This window comes from Brassica oleracea, chromosome C7, assembly GCF_000695525.1.
Source record: "Brassica oleracea var. oleracea cultivar TO1000 chromosome C7, BOL, whole genome shotgun sequence".
In the NCBI taxonomy this organism is placed as follows: domain Eukaryota; kingdom Viridiplantae; phylum Streptophyta; class Magnoliopsida; order Brassicales; family Brassicaceae; genus Brassica; species Brassica oleracea.
The window spans coordinates 6,931,649-6,950,455 of record NC_027754.1 but is presented as its reverse complement, the minus strand read 5'-3'; the positions used below and the strand labels follow the sequence as shown (position 1 = coordinate 6,950,455).

General features: G+C 33.6%; 1 protein-coding gene across 1 annotated transcript; it reads left to right on the top strand.

Annotated features, from left to right (window-relative positions):
• The first annotated feature begins 12,255 nt into the window (after nt 1-12,255).
• On the top strand, nt 12,256-13,953 carry LOC106305159 (putative polyol transporter 1). The gene is given in 4 exon segments (XM_013741527.1): nt 12,256-12,382; nt 12,457-12,668; nt 12,670-12,804; nt 12,892-13,953. Coding segments are annotated over 4 exon segments (1,536 nt in total).
• Nucleotides 13,954-18,807: the final 4,854 nt, after the last annotated feature.

Here is an 18,807-nt window from a genome sequence, read left to right as displayed (position 1 = left end):
AGCCATCTAAAAAAAATTAAAATAAATTTAATCAATTACGACATAATTAAAAAATTATTCTGTCACCTAACTAATCACCTAAACTATTATTCCGTCACCTAACTAATCACCTAAACTAGTTACCTAACTAATCACCTAAACTAATTACCTAACTAATTAATAATCTAAACTAACTTAAAAAAATAATAGAGGAGAGAGGGGGGTACCTTTAGAGGGAGAGAGGAGTTTGGGAGTAATGAACGAGACACCCTCGTTCTGGCGCGTCTCAATATATAGGGAAAGGCATTCGTCGTAAACTCCACGTAATATTACGACGAAGTTACCAGGCCCGTCTTTTTTCATTTACGACGAAGTTACCAGACCCGTCTTTTTTCATTTACGACGAAGTTACCAGGATTCGTCTTTTTCCATTTACGACGAAATTACGTGGAACAGGCTTTTCATTTACGACGAAGTTACCAGGCCCGTGTTATTTTTACAAGGATTTTACTACCCTTAACCATAAACTCCCCAAAGTCACATATCATCTAACATCTTCTTCTTACTCTTTCTTCAACTTAAACCCTAAAACTCCAAATAATTTTTTTAAATCTAAAAAAATACATATTATATAAAACAACATTTGTTACACATATATTAAGATGATATAAAAACAATATTTCTTTAAACATACATTACAATAGAGAAATACAACATTTGTTATATATATTACATCACTCTTAATCGTTTTCGTTCTCATCAATATCATTACAATCATCATCGTCGCTTCTCTCGAACTCGTCTTCACGTGCTTCATCTGTCGCATCTTCAGAAATATCTTCATATTGAAATTTTTCCGGGTCGATCAAAAGGATTTGATCAGTTTGTTGTTCAGGTACCTCAACTTCAGTGATAGCGTCTTCTTCTTGCAAGGGCGGTTCTTCTCCAGCGACAATGCGTCCACGAGGTGTAATTTTGATAGCAGCTAACCAGTTGTTATAGAAATAATTTCCTCGTAATTTCGTTGTAAACGCCATGTAAATTTACGAGAAAATAATTTCTTCGTAAATGTTCGTTGTTATAGAAACGTTTTTCTTGTAGTGTCAAAATATATAAACTATTCAAAAATCTAATTAAAATAGTTAATATATTTAAACTAACAAAAAAGTATTCAAAATAAGAAAAAAATAAAAAAAAATTTAATTACCTTAATATATGTAAAAATTCATAGTTTAAACTAATCTGGATGTTTTCGTATCTTAATACCAATTTTGGTTCAATTAGAATTGTACCCAAACCTTAATATACCTAGCTCTTAGTCTCCAAACAGGTATCTTTATAATGATTCTAATTTGGTTTAGTTTTTTTTGTTTGCATTCAGTTCGGTTTACAGATTTTGTTAAAATGCTCAGGCTTAATGCAGACTTTAGAAAGGTACTTGCGATAACTCTATTGATTTTCCTTGAAAATGTGAAATTAGCATAAGACATATTCAAAAAAAAAAAAAATACTCCCTCTGTTCCTAAAAGATTCATATTCTAGTTTTTTCACACATTTTAATAAAACACATTAAATTTGCATATTTTTTGTGTTTATTTTTTTCCTATAATTTTAAGCCAATAAGAAATCAATTAGTGCAATTAAGTTTTTTGAAATTTGCAATTAGTTAATAAAACATGTATTGAAAATATAAAAAATGGATATTTTTGAAACAAAATTTTTCTCTAGATTATGTATCTTTCTTTTTAAAGAAAGGAGGGAGTATAACTAAAGTGAACAGAAAACACTGAAAAAGAAACAAACCGAATTTAGACGGACACTTTAGACGGACATATGACTGGATTTACCAAAGTAAATGTCAATAAATGCTATATTAAGTGAGTAATTAATGGAAATGGTAAATATGATTTTTAACTATAGAAAACAAAAAGGAATGATGAACAATCCAGTGTAACGGAAACACGAGTAATATAGTCCATCTGAAACGTTAAATCCAAATCAAATCCTAATTAACATAATACAATAATCAACTTAAACTCTTACTGTGTAATTTTAATACATGTAAATAATAAACCCCAAATTTATAAGTATAATAAAAAGATGAAAAGGAAATATTAACCTAACTTTCATGATTCAATTATATTGTACAAATTCATTTGTTCAGATAAATGTGGAATTTGTTTAGATAGGTGGGGCAGCGCGGCGGATGAATCACTTACTTTTTTTTTTTTTTGTCGACGCCCATCTTCTAAAATCAAGTGGTAGTCGGGTTTGAGTCGTTTCGAAAAGACGCTCTGTCCGGCTGGGTCTGATCTATATGGAAAAAGATAACACCGCTACATCTTGCCTTCTTGGCGAGAGAATCTGCACGAGAATTTCTTGTCCTCGGTATACGGCCGATACTGAACTCCAGGAAGCCGGCTCGTAGAAGTCGGAAGGAAACTAACTCGGAGGCAAATGTCGGCCAGTCAATAGGGTTAGCAATCATGTCCACCAGGTCGGAACAGTCTGTCTCGATATGAATCACAGTGTACTGCAACTCTTGTAAACAGGACATCGCCCATATGAGTCATTCCATCTCTGCATGGATGGCTGATCGGTTTGTCCTGCAACCTTGTATTATATATTTTAAATAAAAATATTAGACATTGTATTATATATTTATATTGAACAACAAAAATCTTATACATAAAATTTATATATATACCAAACTAAAATAAAGTTCAAAGTGAACAAATTTTGTAATTATTGCTTGAAATCTTTAGATCTATGTTAATTATATTCTCACTAGATATGGAACCGTGCGTTGCACGGACTTTATGGAGAAATTGTCAAAAATGACTCAAAATTTGATTTTGAATACAAAAATGTACTTCAAATTCAATCAAATTCAAAAATAACTCAAAAGGCTAGTGAAATTACAATAACATCCTTATGACCAAACAAATAACATGTATTGAGTTTTACCATTATAACCCTCCGGGTGAGAAGATTTACAAAAAGAAGTCTTCTCTTCTCATTCAGTAAATCTTAAATATAATTTATTTAAAAAATAAAATTGATGGGGAAAAAATGAAATCATGTAATAAATTTAGTTTTACTAAAATTGAATTATTTTCAACAAAGTTGAGTGAATGTTGAGTCATGATAGTTATTGGTTTAGGGTTTGGTAACAAATGTTGTAGTATTGCTGGTATTTTTAGAGTTAGATTTTGAAATCTTATTTTTTTTTTATTTGACCATACGTGTTTAGTGACTAATAACTAGATTTAAACACTTTCTAAGTATGTTTTAAGTTTAAAGAAGTTTTTTTTTTGCTACTGACATATCTTGTCTAAATTTTAGTAAAATTTAGGGTTTCCGCCTAAATTTTTGAATAATTTAGGTTTTCCGCCTAAATCGAAGTCTTCTAGAAGTCTTCTGGGAGAAGTCTTCTCATGTATTAATCTTAAAAGTAATTATTAAATTTTATAAAAAAAAAAAATTTGAAAGGGATAAAATCGAAATCATGTATTAATAAACATTTTTAAATGAAAAAAAATTTAATTTTCCTAAAATTGAATTATTTTTAACATAGATGAGTGAATGAAGATCAAGTTATGATAGCCTTTGGTTTAGCCTTCTAAGTTTCTTTTAAGTTAAGGAAATGTTTTTTTTTGTTTAGTTATTTTATTATAGGGTGTGAAGGACTCCCAGAAGACTTTGGTTTAGGGCTTGATAACATATGTTATAGTATTGTATATGTTATAGTATTGTTTGTATTTAGGGTTAGATTTTGGAATATTAACTCAAAAAATTTAACTTACATGTGTTTAGTTTTGTGTATATTAAACACTTTATATAAGTTGATTTTAAGTTTAATGAATTGTGCTTTGCTATTTAGTTAGTTATTTGATTAGGTTAGGGTTTGGAAGACTTCCAGAAGACTCTGACATATTCCCGCCTGAATTTTTGTAGAATGTGGGTTTCCCATCTAAAATTTAGTAGAATATATGTTTTTCACCTAAAGCAAAGTTTTCCAGAAGTCTTCTTATGTATTAGATCTTAAAAGTAATTTATAAAATATATTTTGCTAGGGAGAAAAATCTAAATCATGTAAATATAAACATTTCTAAATGGTGTAAATTTAATTTCACTAAAATTAAATTATTTCTAACATAGATGAGTGAATGTAGATTGAGTCATGATAATTTTTGATTTAGGGTTTGGTAACATATGTTATAGTATTATTTGTTTTTTACGGTTAGATTTGAAAATCTTAACTTAAAAGAAAACAATTAAATTTGACATATATCTGTTTAGTTTTGTGTATATTAAACACTTTAAAATTTGATTTTAAGTTTAATGAAGTGTTTTTTTTGCTATTTAGTTAGTTATTTAATTTTAGGCTCTTAGAAGACTTTCCAAAAAGTCTTATGTATCGAAAATATTTAACTTAATTAGAATTTTTGTTTCCATATAAAAAGAAAATTTACACATTCTCCTTCCTCCTCTCAAATGGCTGCAAAAAAAAATGTAATGTTTCTCACTATAAAACTCTTCAACCTCTCTCTAATCTCTTTGAAGATCAAAACACCAAACTTTAAATCTATTTCTCATTTTTTCTTATGTCTTCTCACTAATTTATCTTCTTTTTGTAGGTTTTTCATTATATGGTTCTCATCTTTCACTCTTTCAAAGTAGATCTATAAATTTTGGATATGTATTTTTGTGTGCTTTATATATTAGATTCTAAAAAGCTAAAGATTCAACCTAATGTTGCTGTTTTGTTTATTATTTAAACATAAAAATTATATTTTTGATGTTTTTCTGTATTTTGAAGCTATTTGAATGTTTTTGAATTTGCAGGATTTTCAGATTTAGACAGATTTTGAAAGACTTCTCGGAAGACTTCTTGGAAACTTTTCTAATGCATTTTATGCTAAAAGACTTTCCCCGGAGTCTTCGGGAAGTCCTCCGCCCAAAGTGGTACAATTTTTTGATATATATATTTTTTTGTTTTATATATTAGATTCTAAAAAGTTATAGGTTCAACAAAATATGATTGTTTAAGCATAAAAAATTATTTTTTAAGTTTTCTCTGTTTTGAAGTCATTTGAATGCTTTTGAATATGCAGATTTTTCATATCTGAATCAGACTTTGGAAGACTTCTTGGAATACTCTCAGAAGACTCTCAGAAGACTTAGTGGGAAGTCTTCTAATTTATTTTATGCTAGAGACTTCCCACGAAGTCTTCAGGAAGTCTTCCGAAGTCTTATGCCCAAAGTGTTACAAAGAGATGATGTCAAATGGATTCCAATCTTATCTATGTTAAGGAATGATATCTAGCTCCATGTGTAATATTTTTGTTTATGGTCTGTTTTATGATTTGTGTGTGTACTATTTTAGTTGTGAATTCTTTTGTAAACTTAAATTAATCAAAAGAATTTGGTAAATATGTTCATGTTTTGCCAAAAAGTATTTGATAATATTGAAGTTATTGATACAACATTTTAACAATTCTACCCACTTATAGCAAACTAGAACAACACAAAAATTTAGTTAAATTTACTAAACCTAAGGGAAAAAACTTTTCAAAAAGATTTAGTCAAACTCACAAAAGATTAAACAATACATAAATCTCACTAGAAGAATTTTCTAAAGACTTCACTAAAAGTCTTACGGGAAATCTTCCTTTAACATTATCAATAACAGAAGACTTCTTAAGAAAATTCTTTAAAAATTAATGAGAAAACAAGTTAAGTCTTCTCTCAGAAAACTTCTTCGGAAGTTTTCTCGTAAGACTTCTTCAGAAGTTTTCTCGTAAAAGTTCTCCAGAATTCTTCTCGGAAAACTTCTTAAGAAGTCTTCTCCGTAGACTTAACGCGAATTAAGCGGGAAAATTAAGCGGAAAACTAAAATTTAAGCGGGAAACTTAAATTTTAAGTGAAAGTTGAAAGTTGAAATTTTAAATTTCATGAAACTTGAAAAGTATACCTTATGATCTAAGAAAACATATTAAACCACATGACTTGATATTAATCTTGAAGTTACTTAACAGTTTTGAAAATTAAAAAAAAAAACACATTTAGAAGTTACGTAACACTCTTGAAAATACAAATTTTACAGAAACAAATGTAAACTTCTGAGTGAAGGATTTCTTAAGAAGTCTTTCTGATTAGCTAGAAACATTAATAAACATGAATGTTTATAACCTCATAATTATCACAAATTAAGTTATGAATTCCACTCATCAGTCCCAATATTGACTATAATAAACATGAATTAACAAGAAAATATTAAAAATTCATTTTAATTTTTGAGAAAATAGAATTTTAATAAAGATCGAGGTAGAAGACTTCCTAAGAAATGACTCTACTCTCTCAAATAAGAGGTTTAGTCATAGTACTTAGGGATCAAATCCACAAGGAGCTAATGAACACAATAGATCCTAACAAGTTTATGGTTAAGCTAGGCAAGCAATTAAACAGTAAATAGCAGAGGTGAACAAGGCAGTTGTTCGGTTGATTGATTTGAGGTTGTAAACAGTTATGAGAAATATCTAGATTGAGGGTTTCAGGTAACTGGGATTAAATTATAGATTCTAAGGTTTCAATCCTAGAACACGAATTCTAATTCCAATATATTCCAGCTTCCGCATGCGAATAAATCCTATTGATCTAAGGCTATATCTCAGCCGTCGCTTGTTGATATAGTTCGAACGTCGATCGACGCTATGTGACTAGCGTCGCTCGATGTTTACCTAGTCCAGCGTTACCGAGATGTTCGATTGGCTCACTAGTTTGACTAAATCAGCTATCGCTTGTTTCTAGCAATCCTAGCTCTGGGAAATTAATTCAGGTAAAAGACCATGTTTTCGCTTGCGCCTAATTATCATAAGTTCAGGTTTCTAGTTAGCTACTCTAGAACACAAGCATTAATAGCAATTCCTTTAAAGGAAATCTTATCACCTTACTGTATCGATATTTTGGGGTAATCTCTCAAAACCTTATTTCTATCCCTAAATCTAACAAGAGTAACTACTCAGACATAGCAAAACAGAACATAGCAAATATTTGAATAAACTGCATAAATAGAATAAGGTAAAAAAACTGGAGTTCCAAATACAAATCTCTGAAGGAGTCTTGGATCTTTCCTCCAAACTACTGAAAACTCTAAATATGTTTTGTTGTGTAAAGTGGAAAGTATGAAAGCGTGTATTGCCCAAAAAAATGGCAGAGCACATAAATATTAGGTTAAAGTCGGCCAGGGGTAATCTTGTAAATGATGTGGAACTTGGTCCATAAGTCGGCTGGGAACCAAGTCGGACTTTGCGCGCTTCGCTGTCGATTGATGACAAGAGTTGTCCGTCGATCGACGGTTGACTCTAAATGTCGACTCTAGACTGGTTCGATGGGTAGCTACGAGTTTCTTCTAGATTTTTCTCCAAAATGCCCCCATAATCACCATATATCTCTAAAACACTCATGAACCTGTAAACACACTAAAAATAGTCCAAAACATAACAAATGACTCCTAAAACACTTATATACCATGGCTAAAAACAAGTTAATCCATGGTATATTAGCAATTGACCGAAATTTATCAGAAATTTGTTAGAAATTTGACTTTTTATATAACACAGTACAGGATGGGAGGATGCGGGTGTCGAGCAGCGAATTATGTGTGGCTCTGAATTCGAACAGTTTTGCATGATCCCAAAAGTGGTTTCGATCGATGCTATGCTGATGGTGTCGATCAACACCAATGCGAGCTGCCAATGGACATGGAACTTTCGACTAAAAAAACTTCTTCCAGCAGCTTCTTATGCTTGACTACGTCCTCAAAGTTGTCATCTAAGATGGCTTCGATCTGGTGCCTCTCACTTTCTTCCGCTTTCTCTTTAACCAGAGCTTTGTGTTTCCTCACAGCTTTTGCAGTCTCAGAAACTTGGGTGTCTAGCATCATGACATGGGCGTCCAAGGTTTCAAATTTTCTATTCAGCTCTCTGTAGATAAAATCCAACCTCAGATTCAAGTATTCACTCATCTCTGCTGAATTTCAAGGAGCTTTTCCATCATAGATTCCATCATCTGAATATGGCCATGATTCTCATCCTTCTCTACCTCCTGTTCTACCAATGAGACTTCATGTACAGAACCAATATCAGCCTCAACAATCTTGTCACCATCCATTACAGGCGATTTCATCCTTCGAAAATCAAGATTTTTGGTATTGTTACGAAACATCATGTTCTCAATTATTTTCTTAGCTTACTCTGGGTCGGTGTCTCGAAATTTCCTTCGCTTGCAGTATCCAGCATTATATGATATCGCAAATCAATTCCCCTTTTGAAAATTTGCAACAGCTGAACCTCCGTGCAACCATGATGTGGACAGTCCCTTTGGTAGCTCCTAAACCTGTCCCAAGAGCTTCTGAAAGCTTCAGTAGGTCCCTGAAAGGATGTCCAAATTCTATTCCTCATATATTCAGTCTTTGGGTGATAAAAAAATCAATCAGAAGCACAGTCTTGACCTCATTCCATGTAGTGAGAGATCCTGGTGATAGACGTTTCAGCCGATTAACCGAATTGCCAGAAAGCGAATACTTGAACAGCTTGCAGAGGATGTAGTCTTCGGTTCTTTTATGCTCCTGGATGCAAGAGACAAAATTCTCGAGTGTCTCAATATGGTCCAAGGGATTTTCATGAGGAAGACCATGAAAAGGGTGCTGAACGACATAAGAGAAGTAGGTGGGTTTCATATCAACTCCCTGGATTGCTGGAGGTTGATTCGCAGACCTGTTAACATAGAACTGACCAGGTCTGATCCATTCTGCAATCGTCCTCTGTCGAGGAACTCTATCAACCTCAGTAGCAGCAGATGCTTCAAGGATTATAGCCCCATGTGCATATACTTTTTGACCTGCTGCATTACACAGATGACCTTCGGGGTCATGCAGGTCTCCATTCTCATTCTTTGTCAGCACAAGAGTCGCCACCATGTTGTCTGCTTGCGGGTCGATATCGATCAACCCTCGAGTTGAGGCGTCGATCGCTGCTCGATAATAAGGGTTGATCAACGAACTAGAGGTAGTGTCTATCGATGACGTGCGTTTCTCCTTGCAGATTGAGCGTTCCAAACGTTCTGGGTCTGAGGATAAAAGCTCTTTCTCCTTGCTCCTTCTAGTACTAATAGGCATGTACATGAAAGACAAGAAATTTTTTATGTAAATAACTTAAAACAGAAAATAAAACCTAGCTTAAACCTGTTAATCAAGTCTAATGGCGCATCCTTGCTCCCCGACAACGGCACCAAATTTGATATCACTCAAATTATCTTTTGAGAAACTTTACTCTCTCTCAAATAGGAGGTTCAGTTGTAGTACTTAGGGATCAAATCCACATGGAGCGTTGACACACAATAGACTTTAGAAATCAAGGTTAAGCTAGGCAATCAATATTAAAACAGTAAACAAAGCAGTAAGCATGGTGAACAAGGCAATTATTCGATTGATTGATTGATGTTTGTAAACAATAACGAAGAAACATTAGATTTAGAGATCTATCAATCAAAAGATTCAAAACTGAAATTCAAGGATGCAAAGGGTTTTATAGGTTCAATTCTAGAACTTGAGTTCATTAGCAAGTAATTCACCTTTCGCATGCAATTACTAATTAGATGACTAAATAGTATGTTCTAGCCGTCGCATGCAAACAAAGAATGAGTATCGATCGATGCAATCGGTTAAGCGTCAATCGATACTACTTCAGACAAGCATTATCACACATATCAATAATGTTCAATTAAATCCTAGACCAACTGTCGTATTCCCCTAGGTATCTAATTCACTCAGGGTTCATGTTCTGGTAATTAATTGCACTTTTGTGCTTCTCAATTGTCCTATGATTCTAGGTTCAAACAATCAGTCACACTGTCGTGCTATTCTAACTATTCAATATCCTAGTATTACCAGGGACCCTGGTGTAGAATTCAGTAAGAAACCCTAGCAATCCTAACAGATTCAGTTTGCCATTAAGCTCATGAAATCCCTAAATCTAACAAGACGATTACTCAGCCATGCAAGTAATAACACAAATCATACTCTGAATAATATATAAAACCAAAGGAGTTCCAATCAATCTCTGAAGGAGAATTGATCTTCTCTCCAACCCTAAAACAAGAATAATGAATCAAAGAAAGTGTAGCCGTCAACAATGTCATAAAAACAGATAGATAGGGTTTTGAGTCGTCCTGGGATATTCTGGTAACATGTGGTAACTTATGGGCTTAAGACGGTCATGAAATAGGCTCGCCCCCTCTTCTGGAATCACCATTGATTGACACCAAGTCTCTGTCGTCGTTCAACATTCATTCATCTCCTCAACAGCTTCCTCTCGCGAGGCAGACGTACCACTCTTCAGTAAAACGAGCATAACTTCTGCTATAAGATGTTGATTGACCTCAAACCGGTGGCATTAGAAATCTAACTCAATCGCACCGCGGGAAGGTCTCCATACATAGCTAAACATCTAACGTGTCTATGCAGTTTTGCACCTCAAAAGACTCCAAAATCACCAAAATTTTCCAAAACGTACAAGAACCTTAAAGCACTCTAAAACATACTCCAAACCCATATAGTAGACTCTAAATATGTCATATACCATGGTCTAAAAGTTGTAAAATTCATGGTATATCAGCAGTATAAATGAAATTTATTTGGAAACATGGATAGATATATAAAAAAAAAGTATATTGTCTTTTCAGTAATTTCATTAATTATATTACCTTAGAAATTTCACATCATTAATTATATTTACCTTAACTATACTTCAAATCATTAATTATATTGCCATAAAAGTAATAGTGCAGATTTTTATTTAGCAGTTAATCAACATTGTTTGACTGGTGATCATTCGGGAAACAAGAGGAACAAATAGAAAAGGTATGCACGGAAATAAAATAGCAGGAATGAAAAAGAATGATTGTTCCTTCTCAAATTTAACAAAGAATAATTTTTTTTTTTAATTCTCTACAAAAAATGAATGAGAGGGAATGAGAGAAAATTATTATTCCTTGTGAATGGTAATTTTTTTAGAAACGTTAGGAAATGCATTATTCCTCGTCGCTCCTTGATCACTATTCATACCCTAAATTTGTGCAAATTATAAAAATAAAAAATATAAAATAACCGGGTTTTGCATATGGTTAATAGTTCGGTTTAATCTGTTTTACTAAAAAAAAATTATATGAGTTCCAATCGGTGAAAAGTTACCTAACCAAACACATAATTCAAAGTCAAAGTTTATGTGAACAAAATAATAATTTAAATCAAAATAATTAAAACATATTACATTTCTTGTCACTTAATGTTTTACTCCGTATAACTATTTAATAAATAAAAAAAATTCTTTTTATTTCCTTTATTTTAGCAAAATATATAGAAAGAGTTTTTTAAAAAAATTATTTACAGAATCAGTTAGGTAAGGACATTCAAGTATTCATTCAGGTACAAGTTGTTTCTTTCGGGATCAATTTTTTTGGGTTTTGAAATTAGTCCCCGCTTGTATATTATAAATTTTTGTGTGGGGTTTGAGTTAGGTCATCCCGGGTCTGAATGATTTTTATTCAGATGTGTAGGAACATAAAAATATCTAAATAACCAATGTATCTGAAACAGGTTCAGATATTTGTACCAAAAATAATCTTATTACCCGATACAGTCTAGGTCTTTTGAATACAATTAGTTACGGCGACACATCTAAAATATATAACACTAATCATGAAAAACGAATATAAATGTATAAAAACGTAAAAATAAATACTATGCGTGCACCATTTCAAATATGTCACCATTTCAAATGTTTAAGTGCCATGTGTGCCGATAATGTTAATTATTAACTTTAAAGAACTAAATTTTATATAATAAAATATGTTACTAACTTTAAGATAGAAAAAAAAATGAGAGAAAGAGACGAATCTTGTTAGATCTGTTTTTACTGTAAACAACCGATTTTAGGACAAAACTTGTTGATGAGAGGAAAACACTGGCTCTTGACATCTTCTAATCTATATTTTTATCCCTGAAATTTTGTTTAACCATAACGGGTAATCAGTTAACTAAGTATTTTCTTAACAGTCGGTATTAGTTAGTTTTTGTTGTGAGCATTACACATTTATTTAAACCCATTCCATCATCCCAATAATTCCATCATCCACAGGAACCAAAGTTCATCTTCCAGTTTCATACTCTCTTCTATTAATTAATTTCATTGTCTTGCAATCATAGTGAAGACGATGAGTTCCTCTGGAATAGAGAAAGGTGTTGTCACTGCAGAAGCCGAGGCGCCGAGGGGGAATAGAAGCCGGTTTGCTTTTGCATGTGCAATCTTAGCCTCCATGACTTCAATCATCCTTGGTTACGGTACGATTTTATTCTAACGATCCATGTCATAGTTGGATTCTGTAACCATCCTTACATATATATGGATGTTGCAGACATTGGAGTGATGAGTGGAGCTGCAATTTTTATAAAAGAAGATTTGAAACTGTCAGACGTACAGCTTGAGATCCTCATGGGAATTTTAAACATCTACTCCCTGGTAGGTTCAGGCGCCGCGGGGAGAACTTCTGATTGGATCGGGAGACGATACACCATAGTGTTGGCAGGAGCCTTCTTCTTTTGTGGTGCCCTTCTCATGGGGTTTGCCAACAAATTATCCTTTCATTATGGTTGGCCGATTTGTAGCTGGTATTGGCGTCGGTTATGCTATGATGATCGCACCGGTTTACACGGCTGACGTTGCTCCTGCTACTTCTCGTGGTTTTCTCAGCTCTTTCCCTGAGGTCTAATAGATCTGCCTTTCTAATTTTGGATATAATTAAAAACACTTTTAAATGAAACTTACTGCTTATATGTTCTTTTGTCTGCAGATATTTATCAACATTGGTATACTTCTTGGGTACGTATCGAACTACTTTTTCGCCAAGCTTCCCGTGCATCTTGGGTGGAGATTCATGTTAGGTGTCGGAGCGATTCCCTCAGTGTGCCTAGCCATCGGAGTGTTGGCAATGCCCGAGTCTCCGAGATGGCTAGTCCTCCAGGGTCGCCTTGGGGATGCTTTTAAAGTCCTCGACAAAACCTCAAACACCAAAGAAGAAGCCATCTCTAGACTCAATGACATCAAACGGGCTGCCGGAATCTCCGAGGACATGACAGACGATGTTATAGTTGTTCCCAACAGGAAGAGTGCCGGAAAAGGCGTGTGGAAGGATCTTCTTGTCCGGCCAACCCCTGCTGTCCGACATATCCTAATAGCATGTCTCGGTATCCATTTCGCTCAGCAAGCCTCCGGAATTGATGCGGTCGTCCTTTACTCTCCGACCATCTTCCAAAAGGCTGGACTGAAATCCAAGAATGACCAGCTCTTGGCAACTGTCGCTGTTGGAGTTGTCAAAACACTCTTTATCGTTGTAGGGACTTGCGTGGTCGACCGGTTTGGACGCCGTGCCTTGTTGCTCACGAGTATGGGCGGAATGTTTCTTTCATTGACCGCGCTTGGGACTAGTCTTACAGTCATCGACAGAAACCCAGGACACACGCTCAAGTGGGCTATTGGGCTTAGCGTTACGACGGTAATGACGTTTGTAGCAGCATTCTCAATAGGTGCAGGACCAGTGACGTGGGTCTACTGCTCAGAGATATTCCCTGTGAGGCTAAGAGCTCAAGGGGCAAGTTTGGGAGTGATGTTGAATAGATTGATGAGTGGTATTATCGGAATGACATTCCTATCGCTTTCTAAAGGTCTAACCATCGGTGGTGCATTCCTTCTCTTTGCCGGAGTTGCTGCTGCTGCATGGGTCTTCTTCTTTACTTTCCTTCCAGAGACACGAGGTATACCTTTGGAAGAGATGGAGAGTCTTTTCGGGAGCTACACTGCAAACAAGAAGAAGAATGTTACAGAGGAAGGTCAAGAAGTGGTTGAGAAACACTGATAAGAAATAATGAAATATGTTGTCGTGAATTGGGGAAATTTCATTACAAAGAAAAGAAAATTGCTTTAATAATGTAAGTTTCCATCTAGCTCAACTTGTTAACTAAGCTCAACTTTATTTTGATGAGAATGTCAATTCAACCTAACTGATGCTATTTTTTAATTGACAAGAACATAAAAACCTTACAAAGATATATTCATCACGCGCCTAGGGGAAAACGTTCTTCAATAGACTCGTCGCTTTTTATTTTCTCATAAACAAACATATGTACATATAATGAGTTTTTTTCATCAAACGGTTATTCTATTACTCAACTTGATCTTGTCTGGAGAACTAGACCGGAATAGAACAATCAATGTAATACAAATCCCTATGAATTGATCTTGCTATCTCACCTCCTTTAATTTTAGCCTCTCGGCAACTCCTTTAATTTTTTGAAAAAGCATGGCCAGGCTCTTGGGCCTTAAATAATTGAGATTAGATCCTTACAGTCAGTATAAAAAACTGACATGTTGCTACTTGTAGAACACCTTCCGTTGTCTAAGAAAGCGTCTCAAGCACGACAGGTAAGGATGAAACTCTTATCCTTTGGTTTCTGGCTCCCATAAGTTAGATTTTCCCTGAGGAGTTCTTTTGTGTCCATCCATAACCATTGAAGAATAAGTCATGTGTCCGTGAACTTTGTTTTTGAGAAACAAAATTTCAATTCGAATATTTTTTCAATTTTTCTTTTCAATTTTTTTTTATTTTCAATTTTTTTTTTGAAATCCAATTTTTTTTGAAACTATTTTTAAAAATATATTTTAAATTTTAATTAATGGTTTATTAATCTTAAACTCATCTTTCAACCCTCAAATTTAAATCCTAAGTCTATATTAATTAATCGTAGGGGGTATGAGTATTTTGTTTTTTATCTTTTTAATGAAATCTATTTTCGTCGTTTTGACCCTTGTCTGATATTTTTTTGATAACAAATTTTAGAGTTATTTTATGGCATTTCTCTATAATTTATTTCTCAGCATCTTATTTTTTGGGTTTTCTGAGTTTCTCTTTTGCAACTTTTTATGCAATCACGAAAATAGGATTCAACCCTCAATATAAAATTCGGCTGTATATGTGTGTTTAACTTTGTATAATTTTAACATTTTTCAATACTACATCGTTTCGGCATTTTTTATAATATAAAAAGTAGTTGAAATAGAAGGCTTGAACCTTGAACCTTAAACACATTGTCAAGCTATCTAACCATGTCGGCCGCTGATATATAATTATTAAACGAAATTAATTATATAGCAAAGCCATTCCTAAATGACCTTGTTTCTTATTTGTCCCATGGACATGGGAGCTTGAGCAATGAATGTGGGATGACCCTTTGGAGCGCAGCATATCTTTCTTCTTTGATATCACCACGGGAGCATATCATATCTTTCTTTTTTGTTCTCGCCACGATACACTCGAAGAAGGTGGAGCTGAGCCGGAAACGATAATTTGATTCGGATTGTTGTTCAAATCATGTGAGATAATAACTATAAGTAAAGAAAATCGAAAATAGTAGATGCTTGAGTAAAAATCAAAGGATCATATTCATTACCCAAGCTCTCATGTCCAAGGGAATAAGAAGAAGAACCAAAGTCATTTTCGAACGGGTTTGCTATATAAATAATTTCGTATGATAAGAAAACAAATTTATCAGCTGGCCGAAATGCTTAGATAACCTGCAAAATGTGTTTAAGGTTCAAGGTTCGAACACTCTTTATGTGTATACAATCAAAGATTATACTGCGGATTGACTCGTATTTATTGGATTGACCTGTGAATTTTCGAGATTGCGGATAAAGTTAAGGTTTTTTTTTTTGCAGAAACCCATATTTTGTTTTCTACTGGTAACCCAGTAAATATTCCTAGATGAAATTGATGTTTTTGGGGGACACTTTCATCTCCACAAGAAAGCCTAGACATATACAAAAACAATTATTAGATCGGTATTAGAATGAGACTGTTAAAACTTATATCATAGGTACTTCTCTTGGCTGAAGCTTTAGCTATTCGAGCAGCCCTCTCTCATGCTCACCACCATGGAATCTCCAAAATATGACTTTTCTCAGACTCACAAGAGCTCATCCGAGCCATCATTTCGATCTCCAAACCAAAGAATCTAAATAGGGTAATATCAGATATCAAATCGCTCTCTTCTTCTTTTGATTTCTTCATATTCTATTTTCTGTCAAGAGATCAAAATATATGCATTCTGACTGTTTGGCAAAGGTCTACCTATCAAACTCTATATCTTCTTGGGCATAAGAGCCTTCAAAATTGGATTTTTATTAGTATGCTTATAAGTCAAATAAGAGAAGACATTAGTAGTTACTTATGATGATTATTTCATTACTTAGAAAATGAAAATGAAATGGAAAGGAAAGACGTACAATGAAAGCTTGCCACCACTTATCTTTCTGCTCATTTGGAACAAATTTCCAGCAGGACTACTGCCCCCAGAAGTATGCATGCCATGTTACTCGGATAAAAGCATGTACAAAGGAATCTACACCGAAACTGAAAAAGAGACAGACGCACAAGACAATACAAGATGGACACATGAATGCAGGCTAGGCATGGGCATTTGGTGTCCCGTTCGGGTTCGGTTTGGTTGATTCTAATTTTTGGATTTTCGGTAGTATGATCATAAGTCTCATTCGGGTTTTACTAATTTTTAGATCAGATTCATTTTCTTCCTTCCGGGTTCAATTTAGATCGGGTTTGTAACCTATGATTGAACTCCCAAAAATCTATTAAAACTAATGAAACTGAAACAATACTCAAATAAATGATTCAAAAATCTAGTTAAAATTAGTTAATCTATTTAAAATAACTAAAGAGTATTCAAAATAACAAAAAATACAATTTTTTTAAAATATCTAAATTACCTTAATATATGTAAAAATTAATAGGTTTAACTAAGTTCAGATGTTTTCGGATCTTAATTCGGATTTTGGTTCAGTTCGAGTTGTATCCAAACTTTAATATACCTAAATCTCATTCTTCATACAGGAATCATAATAACGATTCAAATTTAGTTTTGTTCTGTTTTTCGCATTGGGTTCGGTTTTCGGATTTGGTTAAAAAAGGTCTGGCCTAATGTAGGAAAGGTACTTGCGATAACGCTCCACCGATTTTCCTTATAAAGATGAAATTAACATGACATATTGAAAAAAACTAACATAACTAAAGATAAGACACTGAAAAATAAATAAATCACTTTGACGGACACACATGACCGAATTTACCAAAGTAAATGTCAATAAATGCTAAATTAAGCGAGTAAATTAATGAAAACGGTAAATATGATTTTGAAATACAGTAAAAACTCTATAAATTAACAATGTTGAGATTGTGATATTTTATTAATTATAGAGTTATTAATTTACAAAAAAAAATTATTTTTTATATTTTTCTATTTTAGAGTATATCTCTTATATAAAATAACAAAATAATTAATTTTACCATACATACATTGATTAAGTTTTTGAAATTCAACTTCATATTATATCTCTTATATTGTTTTGTGTGTCTGAAATATGTTCTATAGAATTTAATTGCAGTTTTAGATATAATTTACTAAATATTATAAAAATATATTAAATGTTAAGAAAAAATAGAGCTAATATTATTTGAATATGAAAAACAATAAAATGCTTTTTTGTACATATAGAAAATGTATATACATATAATTATTAATTTATGTTTTTAATGGGACCATACATTTACACATGGTTTTCTAGAATATATTATTTTATTATTTTATCGATTTGGATCATATTTTGAACATGACCAACTCAGAACCGAAAGAATTTATTAATTTATGAGCGATTTGCACCATAAATACACAGAGAGTGGGAAATTTGCGTGGATGGAAGATTAGACAGCCCAAACTCAAGGCCCAGCTTCTGAAGGGGCGAAAAGACGACGGTGCCCCTATTGCTCGTCTCTTTCTTTTACGTAGAGAAGCGGAGGAGTTTTGCAATGATGACATGCAAGTAATGATTACAAAATCTATATATATACGTCGGACCGTTTATAATTGTCTAGGTTTCTATCTAAAATTAGCATAATAAATTGACCACTCACTGCACATAGAAAATATACAACTTTTCGCTTGTTTAACACGGGTAACAAAACGGTATGCATGCTGAGTAAACTGTACCGACGTGTGTATTTGTTTTGCTCTATATAACAAGTGTTGGTCCGTGGGTGAAACACAAACCATAACTATCACCTTCTTAGAAAAAAACCGTCTTTACTGGCTTTTTAAGGTTCTCTTCATCACTCCAGTTTGGGAAGTAATAATCAGGTCAGTTATTAGTATTTATGTCGTATCTTCTGTTGTTTCCGCCGATAATGTTTGCATTTATGATGGATGCATATCAGTCTTAACATGTCTATATCTTAGAAACATTCTTTATCTGAACATTCTTTTTGCATGTGGTCGTTTGCTTTGTCATTACACTTTATTTAAGAGAAAATATCTTTTCAGATGGGGAAGCTTGTAAGGCTTTGGCGTGGAGAGTGGCTCAATGAAGGCGACGGCGCTTGGAATTTTAATGCTGATCCTACTGACTTTGGGTTCGGGGCGATGATAAGACACAATGAAACCTACGAATCTTTGCTGAACGTTGTGAGGATGAGATACGTGGTGGGGCAAGGGACTCTTGTCCTACTGTCTTACTAGTCTCCGGCATGGATTCTCGGGCCACTAGGGAGGCGATCTCTGCCGATTAGCATCACCACTACCACTGACATACCAGTCATGCTCAGTGTAAGGGAGTGATTCACCGAGCTCGTGCTTGTTGTGACAAT